This window comes from Cervus elaphus, chromosome 18 (genome assembly GCF_910594005.1).
Source record: "Cervus elaphus chromosome 18, mCerEla1.1, whole genome shotgun sequence".
NCBI lineage: Eukaryota > Metazoa > Chordata > Mammalia > Artiodactyla > Cervidae > Cervus > Cervus elaphus.
The window spans coordinates 60,024,829-60,039,144 of record NC_057832.1 but is presented as its reverse complement, the minus strand read 5'-3'; the positions used below and the strand labels follow the sequence as shown (position 1 = coordinate 60,039,144).

At 40.2% G+C, this 14,316-nt stretch overlaps 1 protein-coding gene and 1 non-coding gene across 3 annotated transcripts in view; both read left to right on the top strand.

Moving 5' to 3' along the window:
• MET (MET proto-oncogene, receptor tyrosine kinase) overlaps positions 1 to 14,316 on the top strand; it is a 112,245-nt gene that overhangs the window by 46,136 nt on the left and 51,793 nt on the right. For both annotated transcript variants that reach the window (XM_043872394.1, XM_043872393.1), the window contains exon 3: positions 11,706 to 11,897. In XM_043872394.1, the coding sequence (XP_043728329.1) occupies positions 11,706 to 11,897 (192 nt within the window). The remainder of the gene's footprint in view (positions 1 to 11,705; positions 11,898 to 14,316) is intronic.
• On the top strand, positions 2,796 to 2,902 carry LOC122674954. The gene has a single exon (XR_006335116.1). It is a non-coding gene; the product is annotated as a U6 spliceosomal RNA (small nuclear RNA).

The window sequence follows — 14,316 nt, the reverse complement described above, 5'->3', positions numbered from 1 at the left end:
TTTCATTTAAACCTTGAAACAATTCTATCAGGTATGTGTTTTTCTATTTTTCAAGTGAAGAACTGAGGTTTCAAGATCTAAGTATCCCCCTAGTTCACACAGACAATGAAGGCAGGGTCATCCCTATGCTCTTCTCCACTAGGCTTGTGTGATTGCCACTGGGCATGACTAAGAAGTGGACTTGAGGAAGGAGATTATGGAATCAAGGAGATCAGATTGTAGGAGTCTTAGTATGAACTTTCCTTTAATTCAGTAGAAAAAAATTTGAGTAGATAGGTAGATATAAACAATAAAGGAAGAGGAAGAGTTAAGATGACTAAGACCTCAGGCTTAGGGAGAGAGTGACTATGATGCTGTATAGAAATAGGAAGCTGGAAAGGGAATCAGCTTGGAAAGAAAAATGATGAGTTTCCATGTCATCAATGGTACATTCAAACTTGGCCTTAAGGCAATTGCAGAGACAGGGCTGGTCCTCAGAACAGAGAATCCACCTGGGTGTGTAAAGTGAGGTCATCACCACGAGACAGCACCATTACCTCATGAATCACCAGAGTTGAGCCAGCAGCTTGCTGGCCAGATGTCTGGTTATACTATGTTCATGACTGTCTGAAGCTGCCCTTTATTCCTTCCTAGTGATGGTCAACCTCTCTTTAACTGCTCACTCATTTTGCTCCCTTGCTAGAACTCCTACTGAAGTTTCAGATTATTGAAGCCATGAGGTAGGATCACTTCATCAAGAGAAGTTCATGGCAGCAAAAATACTAAGGAAGCTTCTTTCTTTTAAATCATGACTGAGCCCAACATCAGGCATCCCCTTCATAGCACAAAACAATGAAGTCACATTCTTAGGGTTTGACCACAGCATCCTAATAGCCTGAAAGTGAAAGTGTTAGTTGCTTAGTTGTGTCCTTTCTTTGCAACCCCATGGACTGTAGCCTACCAGGTTCTGTGTCCATGGAGTTCTCCAGGCAAGAATACTGTAGTGGGTTGCCATTCCCTTGTCCAGAGGATCTTCCTGACCCAAGGATTGAACTCAGGTCTCTTGCATTGCAGGCAGATTCTAATAGTCTGGCATTGCATTAAAGATCCCAACAGGAAGGGCCTGCTCTGCCAGAGAGCTGACTCTTCGGCATTTTCCATAGAATCCCGGCTTGTTGACGTCTTAGACATCTGAGAACAGGCTGAGAGAAGTTGAACTATGTCTGAAAGACGCATAAGCAGACACTGAATTTCAAAGCTCTGTGCCTCAGCCTGTGGTCAGCTCTCAATACCACCCACCTCCCAGTCCAATGTAACAAATATAAGAGAGCACATGAACGAAATTTAGGGAAACAAGCGAAGTGGAGTTCCTGAAAGCAGTTGAGTTTTAGCCAACTCTGTTAAAAAGCTTAGACAAAGAATAGCTTTCTATTTTTGAAATATGTATCCCCCTGAAAAACATTATTACATGTCCATAAAATTTGTCCAAAATATAAAACATAATTATGAATAAAGTTAATATTAAATTGTCTCTTAATTTAGTCATGGGCAAGGAGGGAAGAGAGCTGGTATGAGTGAACTGGCAAAAATCTCACAAGATAGAACATTTTTAAAAATCTCTCTGCAAGACTGATTTAAATTATCTATAGATGAGCTAAATTTGTCCTATAGATCAATTAGAAGAATCACTATTTTAAATATATCACATACTTAATTATACTGAATTAAATGTAATTGCATATTCACTGCATGCATCATAATGTTAATTAGGGGAAACATTTTTAATCAAATACATTGAAGTATACAGCACTTCAGTTTTCTTTATATATATAAAAAAGTAGTATATGTTTCAGTCAGGTTAGAAATATTTGTCAAGTACTCATGAAAAGGTAAAGAAAGACTAAATTAAAGTATCACTTCAAGGTTTACGGATTGTTGAGTAATTCCTGTTATTTAACTCTGACTGTATATGGGCTTCCCTCATGGCTCAGCAGTAAAGAATCCACCTGCAAGGCAGAAGACACAAGAGACACAGGTTCGATCCCTGAGTGGGGAAGATCCCCTGGAGAAGGGCTTTAGCAACCTCTCCAGTGTTCTTGCCTGGAGAATCTCATGGACAGATGAATCTGGCAGGCTACAGTCCATAGGGTTGTAAAGAGTTGGACACAACTGAAGTGACAGAGCACACATGCATGTGCCAGTATATAAGGCTCTCGGTTACAGAAACAGGCCTTTAACAAGTCTAAAGAAAAACCAAAACAGAATGTTTGCCATTGTTTCTCAGAATTAACATCACATAATTATTTTAGAAGAGGATAAACCTTTAAAAGCTAAATGCTTTTTCAAACTTCTTATAAAATGGGTGTATGTATCCAGAGTCTATGTATGTTTTTGAAGCAGCCTCTGGTGGTTGGGGGACAGTGATCACTCATGGCATCTTAAACATTGTGAGCAATCATTTGTTCCAACAGTGGGCGGGGGGCAGCTTGGTGATTCCAGGCCCAGGGAAGCTTTGGAAAGTCACCCATAGACCCACAGCATGGTAGAGCTGGAAGAGAAGGTTGAAATCAGTTCTCTCCACCTCTCTCTTTATAGATAAGAAGCAGGAAGCCTAGGACAGTAGTGAAGACCCTGGGGCACAATGACCTCAGTTTAGTCTTAGCCCTGCTACAGCTGGTCATGTGACCTTTCAGTCCTTCAATTTGCTCCTAGGATTGTTAAGAGGATTCAGTGAATGAATATTTCAAAAGTGCTTAGAACAATGTTGGACGCATTATACATACTATGAACAAATGTTTGTTAAATAAATAAAGTAAGTGCTCGCTTCGGCAGCACATATACTAAAATTGGAACGATACAGAGAAGATTAGCATGGCCCCTGCGCAAGGATGACACGAAAAAAAATAAATAAATAAATAAATAAATAAAGTAAAACTCGGACCTAGATAGATCAAGCAATTTGCCTGAGTTCATGGGATTCATCAAATCTTAGCTAGGGTAGAACTATTCCTCTCCTGTTCTCATTTTTCACTCCTCCCAGGTCCTTATTAGACTATCCTTAGAGTGTGGGTTTGCCTCAGAAATACTGTAAGAACCAATAAGTAAATAGCACGATGCAATATAGGGAATACAGGGTGTAGATCAACACCTTGGATTCAGGTTCTAATTGTTGTTGTTTAGTCGCTAAGTTGTGTCCAAATCTTTGCAGCTCTATGGACTGTAAACCCCCAGGCTCCTCTGTCCATGGGATTTCCCAGGCAAGGATACTGGAGCAGGTTGCCATTCTTTTCTCCAGGGGACCTTCCCAACCCAGGGATTGAACCCAGATTTCCAGCTTTACAGGTGGATTCTTTACCACTGAGCCACCAGGGAAGCCCTCAGGCTCTGATACTTAGCATCGACTCTCTGAACCTCAGTTTCTTCACCTGTAGAAATATGATAACCATAACAAACCCAGCTGAGACTTGTTGAGAGAATCAGATGAGATAATGTACTTTGAAAACCATAATGCACCATGCAGATGTTATTTAACATCAGTATTGTGAGCTTCTGTGAGCTGAGAAAAGCTATGAGAGTGTTTCACACCTGCTTAGGACATCAAGAAGTTGGTTGGAGAGAATACTTAATAGACTCTCTCCACTTGGTTACTTCCCATTTATTCACTGTTTTCTTTTAAAATTTATTTTTAATGATTATATTCATATACACAAAAGAATAATGTATACATGTTTGTGTTATGTGTGTGTGAAAAATAAATACTGATTCTCCACCATGAAGCTTAGAAAGAGAATATTACCAATGCCTTTGAAGCCCCCATGTGTACCGTCCAGTCATATCCCTCCCCTCCCGCCCCAGAAAATTGGGTAAATGGCATTTGCAAATTATTTGTTCATCTTCCCCTTGCCTTTAGTTGTGCTGCACATGTGTATATGCCTAGGAAATGTATTGTACTGTGTGATTTTCTCTCTTGACTCAAATATCTCAAGTGGTATGGTATCTTCCCCGTGCCCGTGCCCTGTACTATCCTCTACCCTTAGTCTTTGTCACTGTCTCCCTCCCCTATCCAATAAAACACATTACTTCTTTAATTGAAAAGATGTTGCAAAGAGAGACTTCTGAAGAGAGTCAGGCTTCCATGAGCAGGGAGTGGGTATCAGTGGCCAGCGGGAGGGGGATGTCAGCTGCCAAAGCAAATGCAAGAATACAAGAATGGGAAGGCTCTTGTGTCATGATAGGCACTTTGGGTTTCGTTTGGTGTCCTCGATGGGCACTTCACCATCTTAATGAGAAATCCTCATGCCTTAAATGGAAAAAAGAATAAAAATGTAAACAGGGGCAGATTTGGATGTCATACAGCTTTTGGGAAGCAACTGCAGTATTGAAGAATGGAGAGACAGCTCATAACTGCTTCAAGGCAGATGAAATGGGACACAGATGAAAGGGGAACACCTCACCTGGAGCAGGGGTGCAGGGGTGGGTGGAGGTAGCACTGGAGAGACACTGTGGACAGGGTTTAGCAAGACTTAGTAACTGGTTGGCTGTGAGACATGTTAGAGAAAGAGAAGTTGGTGATGGCTGAAATTTCAGGTTACCAGGAGGGAAACCTCATAATGATCACTAACCAAAATAGCTGGCCAAAAGGTAGATCTGGGAGTCACACTGACTAGAACAGCCCAAATTGCTGGAGGTCATCTCTGTCCCATGGTCCAGAAAATAATGATTAATTCCAGCCTTTCTCCCAGAAGAGGAATCAGGGAGGGCAAATCTACATTTCCTACTTTGAAGAGTTGTGGGTTTACATGTTGAATGGTAACTTTTGTTAAGTGAGTCTTACTCTTGAGCATTACAACTTCCCTGACTTTCAGCTTCTCGTACATAAAATGAGGGGGCTGGAGTAAGATGATCTCTAAGGCCCTTTCCATTTCTGTAACTGTGAAATCCTAGGAATTTTGCCCAGAATAGTTAACAGTAGCAAAAGCAGTTCTTGAACTTGAGAATCAGAGAGAATTAAATTTGAATGCCTGTTCCACTGTGAACCTGTGGCCACCCTTGGCTGCCCTGAGTCTCCTGCTGAAATTCAACGTGCTAGAACCTCACCGGGCTACTGTGTCTCTGCTTGTATGTGAAAATGCCCAGCTCAGTGCCTGGCACAGTGTAGGTGCAGGCTAAAGACTGATTTCCTCCCTCCCTTCCTTCCTTCTTCCTCCTTTTGTTACCAAAAAGAGAGTTTCGTCTGGCTCCTCAACTGGTGCTGGGGTGAACCTTTCTTGTTAGACTCTTCTGTGGTGCCCCCAAAGCAGCTGTTGTACCAAAGAACTGCTGTCCCCAAGCTGCATTCACTTTTACCCCAAAGCACAAGACCTCTGGGTTCAAGAGAAACACAAGAGCTCAAGTGGCAAGGAGACCCCTGGCGGTGGGTCTATAGTTGTCCTTCCAGTTGGAGGCAAATCCCACTCCAGATGTCACATCCAGAAACTATAAGTCACCCCATCTTCCCTGAGCAAATGAGCAACGAACACATTCACTCGTTATCTGTAAGAGACAGAATGAATCTGATGGATATCTCGTCGTATTTACACAGTACTTTACCTTTGCACTGCCGAGAGTTTAATCCAAGGCTCCTTAATAGTTAAAAGTCTCCTGTTCAAGCTCAAAGACAGCCTGCAGCTCTGTAAGCCAGTTCCTGCCACCCTGACCACAGCCGTCAAGTTTATCTGGATTCCCAGCAAGAAGAGACAAGAAGTAGTCCCTCTCCTGCAGATCTCAGCTGTGGAGAAAAGGAAAAGGAAAAAGGTTGGGTTGGGGTCCCTGGCTTATGAAATTTGAATGCCACTCAAACCAGACATAATGTTTGTTGGCTTTGGCTCCAAAGTACACAATTTTTCAAGATCAAGGAATTATGTACATTCTGTTCCAACACTGTACAGAGTTTCTGTACTTTGGAATTTGCTGGGGGGTGGGAGAAGAGGGAGTAGAGACATAACTTAATCCTCTCAGTCCTTGAGGAACTACCATTTAGAGAACTTACTATTTCCTGAAGGAGAAGCCTTGAAGTGTGCAATGTAAATATTACGTTAATTCTGATGCAGAGTTCTACGGTTGTTAAGCCTTACATGTGATAAAGCCAATAAGCAAATGAAATTTCACTATTTTAGAGCATCATACCATATGTTTGCTTTGTACATTTTTTAAATCAGTTATTAACTAATGGTAAAAAAAAAAAAAAAAAGCCTTACACTTGAGAAAACAGACAAATAGAAGCTAAGGTTCTGGTCCTGTTTTTCTGCCTTCATTTAGAAAAGACCAGTGAGGTCCTGCAGGTTTGCAGACAATCTGAGGTGCATCCAACCTCTGTTCTCCAGGTTGCCCCATTCAGCAACACAGATCACAAAGCAAGCTGGGTAGGCAAATGGGCTTTAACCCTGGGTTACTTTGCACATGCATTAATTTTTCAGTAGACTTGTTAAATACACACAATGTGCTAGGCAGGGTACACGGTGAGGTTAAAAGATGAATGAGACAGTTCCTGGACTCTTGTTGTTTGGTGTTCAGTCAATAACTAAGTCATGTCAGAATCTTTGTGATCCCATAGACTGCAACATGCCTGCCTTCCCTGATCTTCACTATCTCTTGGAGTTTTTTGCTCAAATTCATGTCCATTGAGTCAGTGATGCCATCCTACCGTCTCATCTCTTGTCACCCTCTTCCCCTGTCCTCAATCTTTCCCAGCCTCAGGGTTTTTCCCCAGTGAGTTGGCTCTTCACATCAGGTAACCAAAGTATTGGAGCTTCAGCCTCAGCATCAGTCCTTTCAATGAATATTCAGGGTTGATTTCCTTTAGGATTGACTGGTTTGATATCCTTGGTGTCCAAGGGACTCTCAAGAGTCTTATTCAGCACCACAGTTCAAAAACATCAATTCTTCAACAGTTAACCTTCTTTGTGGTCCAACTTTCACATCCATACATGGAAAAACCAAAACTTTGACTATGTGGACTTTTGTCGGCAAAGTGATAGCTCTGCTTTCTAATATGCTGTCTAGGTTTGTAATAGCTTTTCTTCCAAGGAGCAAGAATCTTTTAATTTCATGGCTGTAGTCACCACTTACTGTAATTTTGGAGCCCAAGAAAATCTGTCATTATCTCCATTTTTTTCCCCCGTCTGTTTGCCATGATGAAGTGATAGGACCAGATGCCATGATCTTAGTTTTTTGAACGTTGAGTTTTAAGCCAGCTTTTTCACTCTCCTCTTTCACCCTCATCAAGAGGCTCTTTAATTTCTCTTCTCTTTCTGCCATTAGAGTGGTATCATCTAGTAGACTGCTGCTGCTAGCTTACAACCTAAGACTCTACTCCACAATTTGCCAATTGTTTTATATATTAATGAATCCATCATATCTCCACCAGCACTGAATCCCAAGTCAAGTCTGAGCCTTTAAAGTTCCCATAATGCCTCCTAGACATAGAAAAAAGTAGAACAAGAAATGAAAAAAATCAGAGAAGCTGACTCTGAAGAGCAGCCTCCTCTATAATAGGATACTTGAGAAGGCCTTTGATTTAAAATTGGCCTCTGTTCCTTTAAGAAGCTTCTCTAGTTCCGGCCCTCTTCAAAATGGATGATTGATCACCAGTGGAAACCTAATTACCAATTAATCAGTTGCTATTGAATTGATGATACATCTCAGTTATCTGCTACTCCTCAGAGCAATCTATAGCACTTTAGTGAAGAAAAGCTTCTAATTAAATAGTGAAAGAGTACTCACTAATATATATCAAAAATGTCTAGAACTAGACCATCTTATTAACTGTAAGTCATAACTTTAGCATCTCTGAGACCCTCTGTTCACTAATTTTTCACCATTTAAAATAAAAAAGTAGTTGTTGCTATATAAAACAGCACATTAGGTTATATTTAACCATAAAAGTTAATAGATGTAAGAACTTTGCATTCTGTGTGACGTAGTTTGACATTATGGAATAAGCCATACATGTTGTTACATGTTGTTGTTGTTTAATCATGTCCAGCTGTTTTGTGACTCCCATGGACTGTAGCCCTCCAGGCTCCTCTGTTCATGGGATTTCCCAGGCAAGAATACTAGAGTGGTTTTTCATTTCCTTCTCCAGGGGATGTTCCTAACCCAGGGATCGAATCTACATCTCCTGCATTGGCAGGTGGTTTTTTTACCACTGCGCCACCAGGGAAGCCTATTTTACATAAGGGTACTTAAATTTTTTATTTCAGTTTGTTCTTAAACACTTAGTTGGTTTGAAATATACTATAACAACTTTCTGATTATGACAAATACAATAGGACAATAATAGAAAATCTCTATAATCTTTAAATCATTTTCCTGGGCTTGTAGCCACATACAAAGATGTGTAAAACAGAACTTTTTCTCTTTCTTCCAAGTTAGGCTTTGTTTTACTTATACACCTTTTTGTCCCAGTTATCTGCCTCAGCGTTACCAGTTTGCAATCATTTTGTCAGGATAGTCGGAGTCAGTCTCTCCATTTGTCTCTTGTAAACTCTTAAACTACCCCCATACCTGAAAAAGAAAAAATAGCTTTAGTAATTTGGTTCGTATCTCCACATTCATTCCCCATATACCCATAATTGATTTGCTTACTTGTTCATTCATTCAATTAATATTTATTAGACATCTACTGCGTGTGGCAGTTCATCTCCTGCTAACAGTACAGTAGTAAAGAAGCCGTCTCTGATCATAGGAAGCCGCTTGGGACGTCTCACTCCACTCACATATCACAAACACAAATAGTGGTTGGAGCTGCAAGTGCCAGTTCACATAGGTAAATGGTATTATGGCAGTCTGTCATAGAAGCATTTTACCTCGATATTGAGATCAGGGTAGACATTTTGAAGAATTGATGACAAACGAGATCCGAAGGAGGTATAGGAGTTACCAAGGTGAATGGAGGTGTGACGAGCAGAAGGAACAGTATGTTCAGAGACTCTGTAAGGAGGACATTTGGCTTATTTGGAGAACTGAAAGAAGGCCAGCTCACTGGCGCATAGGGAGCAATGAAGAAATCAATGCAGGCTGAGTCTGGAGAATTTGAACAGGGGCCGGATGAGGCAGGATCCAACCGGGCATGTTAAAAATATTGTCCTTGATCCTAAGAGCAATGGAGAAATGCTAAGCATTTTAAGCAGAGTGACATGATGAGATATGTGGTTTAAAATGAAAACTTGGCTGCAGTGTGGAGAATGGATCTAGAAAGAGGTTGAATGAGATTGGATTGGTCAGGTCCAGTTAAGCCATTCTCATAGTCCTGGATAGAGATGGGGGTATCTTGGATGAAGTTGCCATGGTGGAGATAGAGAAAACTAGATGGACCCAGGAGATATTTAGAAAGTACAATTGATGGGACTTGGCAGTAGACTGTTTATGGGGAGGAATCAGGGATGACACTTGAATTTCTGACTTGTGCACCTGGAGAAATGGTAGAGCCATTTGCTGGGGTATATTGTATCATGAGATCAGGCAAGGAGGATTATTGTTTCTACTTTGGTCATGTTGAGCTTGAATTCTCTGAGACATCTGAATGCCAGTTTTGTAGGCAGTTTGATAAATGTACAGTCAGCTCAGAGGAGCAGTGTAGCCTGGAGGCAGATATATGAGTGTCACCTAAAAAGAATAAAACATATCCTGGGTAGAGAGTGTCAAGAGTGAGCAGCGGAGCAGCCCTAGGATGGAGCCTTGAGAAACCCTAACATTGCTAGGCAAGCATGGATGGTCCTGCAGAGGAGACAAATGATACAGTTTGAAAAGTAGTATTAGAAGGGAAAGTAGTATGTCAAGGCTGTATATTGTCACCCTGCTTATTTAACTTATATGCAGAGTACATCATGAGAAATGCTGGACTGGATGAAACACAAGCTGGAATCAAAATTGCTGGGAGAAATATCAATAACCTCAGATATGCAGATGACACCACCTTTATGGCAGAAAGCAAAGAAGAACTAAAGAGCCTCTTGATGAAAGTGAAAGAGGAGAGTGATAAAGTTGGCTTAAACCTCAATATTCAGAAAACTGAGATCATGGCATCTGTTCCCATCACTTCATGGCAAATGGATGGTAAACAATGGAACCAGTGAGAGACTTTATTTTGGGGGGCTCCAAAATCACTGCAGATGGTGACTGCAGCCATGAAGTTAAGTTTCCTTCCAGCTTCTTGGAAGGAAAGTTATGACCAACCTAGACAGCATTTTAAAAAGCAGAGACATCACTTTGCCAACAAAGGTCCATCTAGTCAAAGCTATGGTTTTTCCAGTAGTCATGTATGGATGTGAGAGTTTGACTGTAAAGAAAGCTGAGCATCGAAGAATTAATGCTTTTGAACTGTGATATTGGAGAAGACTCTTGAGAGTCCCTTGGACAGCAAGGAGATCCAACCGGTCCATCCTAAAGGAGATCAGTCCTGGGTGTTCATTGGAAGGACTGATGTTGAAACTGAAACTCCAATACTTTGGCCACCTGATGCAAAGAGCTGACTCATTTGAAAAGACCCTGATTCTGGGAAAGATTGAGGGCAGGAGGAGAAGGGGACGACAGAGGATGAGATGGTTGGATGGCATCACCAACTCGATAGACATGAGTTTGAGTGGACTTCAGGGGTTGGTGATGGACAGGGAGGCCTGGTGTGCTGCGATTCATGGGGTCACAAAGAGTCGGACACAACTGAGCGGCTGAACTGAAAACGTTTGATGTATAACTTTTGCATTTTTTTGAGCCTTTCACCATAATGAGGACAACTTTTCTGTGTTCTCTGTGTACTGGGTTCTTTTATAAGAGATTTCTGTAAACTAGCTCATTTAATCTTTACAGCAGCTCTGTAAGGTAGGTGCACTTCTGTAATTTTCTCAGTTTTACAAATGGAAGAACTGAAACAGAAGTAACATGAATTTCACAAACATATTATAGATAATTGCTGTATGATGCAGGCACCTGAGTCTGGGGTTGGTTCTCTGCTGCTTTCCCATGAATTATCTATAAATCATCACTCCTCACCACCTCACTGCACACAAAGGCACACAGTTTAAAATATACTGTCCCAGTGTGACTCCCACATTTATGATTATTCCAGTTGATATCCATCTCATTGGACTTTCCTGCTAGAAGCATTGTCTTTATGTCCAGGCCTGAGACATTCATAGTTTTTTTTTCTCCTACTAGCGCCCGCTGAAGTCCGTTTTTATGTACTTACATGTGGCCATTTTTATGTACTTACATGTGGAACTGTGGTACAAACTGTGATAAGATCTGACCCTGGTTTTAGAAAGTCAAAGTGCAAATATTAGTTGCTCCATCGTGTCTGACTCTGTGACCCCATGGACTGTAGCCCACAAGGCTCCTCTGTCCATGGGATTCTCCAGGCAAGAATACTCAAGTGGATTGCCATTCCCTTTGCCAGGAGATCTTCCTGACCCAGAGATCAGCCCAGGGTCTCCTGCATTGCAGGCAGATTCTTTAACATCTGAGCCACCAAGGAAGCCCTAGTTTTTGAGTCTGTGTATATACAACAGCACTTACTGATACTGAAGTCATTTAGATCACTGGAACTGTTTCTGCCTATCTGGGGCTATATGTCCATTTGCAGATTGTCTGTTATCCCATTCCCTCTAACCTCTGAAAAGACACCGGAAAGTTTCTTAACAGCTTGCTCACATCTGGACTCACATTAATTCTATGACCATATTTTATTCCAGACACTGTTGAGAAATTCATCAGGATGTGAAGTGCGCAATGATGAATATCGAACGGAATTTACCACAGCTTTGCCGCGCGTTGACTTATTCACGGGCCAGTTCAACCAAGTCCTCTTAACATCTATATCCACCTTTATCAAAGGAGATCTCACTATCGCTAATCTCGGGACGTCAGAGGGTCGATTCATGCAGGTACAATACTTTCTGAGAGTGGCTGTGTCTGTTTTATCCAGTGTCATACAATTAATTTGCTTCTCTTTTTACAGTAAGGTTTTGGCAAATACTGTAAAGTGAAAATCACAGTGGAAGCTAGAGACACAGACTGAAAGCAAAACAATGAAGCCTAGTCCCTTCTTGACGTGTATGACCTTTTTTTGTTAAATTCTTAAAGCTTTCAGTTTAAATGTGGTTGCTTTAATTTTCTTGCCTGGAACAGTTTGAGGTTTTTTTTTCCATTCATGATTTAAATCACATGATTGGAAAATAAAATGAAACAATTAAAGCACTTCCAGGCGATGTTTTCCTATTTCAGGGGAAGCTACGGATCAAAGGAGAGCTATTGTGTGAACCGTGCGTCTCCATGAGAGGAAACATTCACATCATTGAGAAATATTGGCAGGCGTTAGGAAGGGACGTTATCATCAGAATCCCATTGTAACTCCAGCTCTTCTGATTCTGCAAAATGATGGGGTCAGACACAAAGAAGTGCAAACACTGGGAGTAAAAAGATCCAGATTTTGTTAAGAAATGCCTTTAATGGATAGCAACAGTATTCCCATACAATAAAAGTTCACATTTCAGAGTCGCAGTTATCATGTTTCCTAGATACAAATACCCTAGCACTTTGCACAAATTAAGATGCTCTCATGTTGGGTCTGTTTTACTGTTTTAATAGTTATTGGTAGTGCTTTCAACATGAGTTCATTAGTAGATTCTTGGTTAATGCACAATGACGATGGTAGCTATGGAAATGTTGACTTTCCACAAAGACTAGAAATTTCTTTAAAAGGGAGATATTTATTTTGTGATCATCTGACATAATTAACATCCTGGTCAGGAAATGACTGTAAAGCAATTGAAGATGATGATGTTTTCCTATGACTTGCTCATTTGTACATTCTCTATCTATATTCTTTTTTTTTTTTTTTTTTTCTATCTATATTCTTTAACAAAACATATTTTTAAAAACTACCACTGTCTTTATAGCGGTCTGGATATGCATCAAATGTTCTTGTACTAGCGGGCCTGGTGGAATTTTTGCAAAATCATAAAACGTGTAAATAAAACTTTCCCACTTCACAACGAATCATATAGATCTAAATGATTCCACACTTGGTCTCCCCTCGTCACACTGCTTCACAATTAACTATGCATTTTCTTCCTTGTTCCCTCTCTCCCAGTGCAGTGTTCCTATTTACCCACTTCAAACCATTTAATTCTGTCCTCAAAATGTTAAGGAGAGATGCCCAGCACCATCCCACACAGACAAGCACTCTTAACAAATTTGAAATATGGTCATATCCACTATCCTTGTAAAATGTGTGTTGTTACCTGGTGTTTATATGTGTTTTTAGTTGATACTGATGTTATTCTAGAGAATTCCAAGAAAAATCTGAAGAATGAATGAAGCTAGCATCTATTGAATTCTTACTGGCTTCCCTATGTTCATTTGCCTCCTTTTATCTTTTTTTCTGCTTTCGTTTTTTTATTTTGTGTATTACCTCACCAATCCGGTTGCATATTAATAAGCTTTCTACAGTCACTTTAGGTCTGACACTTTTTCACATCACAAGGTTCCTGGCCTATTTCCAGATTCTGAAGTTCTAATAAAATTCCATTTTTGTATAAATTGCTTTAATAACTGAGTAAATTCTGCTGTGTGACAGATTTCAGATTTCACCAAGTGGTATGTTATATATATATCAGTTTCATTAGAATAGAAATGCTGTAACAAATGTTTTATTCTTATCTCCCAGCATTTTCATCAAAGAAGCTATAGCATATCTGTGCATCCATAATACCAAAGATGAAAATCAGTATTTAAATAAATACTTTTCCTATGAAAAGCACTGATATCCTTGATTTTTAAAACCAAAGATGAAAATAAGTATTTAAATAAATACTTTTCTTATGAAAAGCACTGATATCTTTGATTTTTTGAAATCAGGTAACTCTCAATTCATTCCTTATATATCAGGAACATACTAACTGTGCTTTACTAGGCAAATAAGTGAGGCAACAGAAGCTGTGACAGAGAACCTTCCTCTGAAGAACTAAATTTTTAGTAGGGGAGATAGAAACATGTACCTGATACCTAGAGAAAACAAAGACATAAAAGGCACAAGGCTATTGAGACTCACCGAGAGAGGATCTGTTTCTCTGCCACTTGCCTAAGAGAATTCCATTTGGTAAAATTTTATGTAAATAATCCTAGACCATTTGAAGGATCAAAGAATCACCGTCACTAAAATCCAATTTGTTTACAGCAAATAATGTTGGAGATGGAGTCAGGAGTACAGCAAAAACTTGGGGACCATCCAGCCTAATCTATCCAAGCAGTGACTTAACTTCTGTAAATGTTTTGACTGCGCTGAAGTGCTGAATCTGTGGC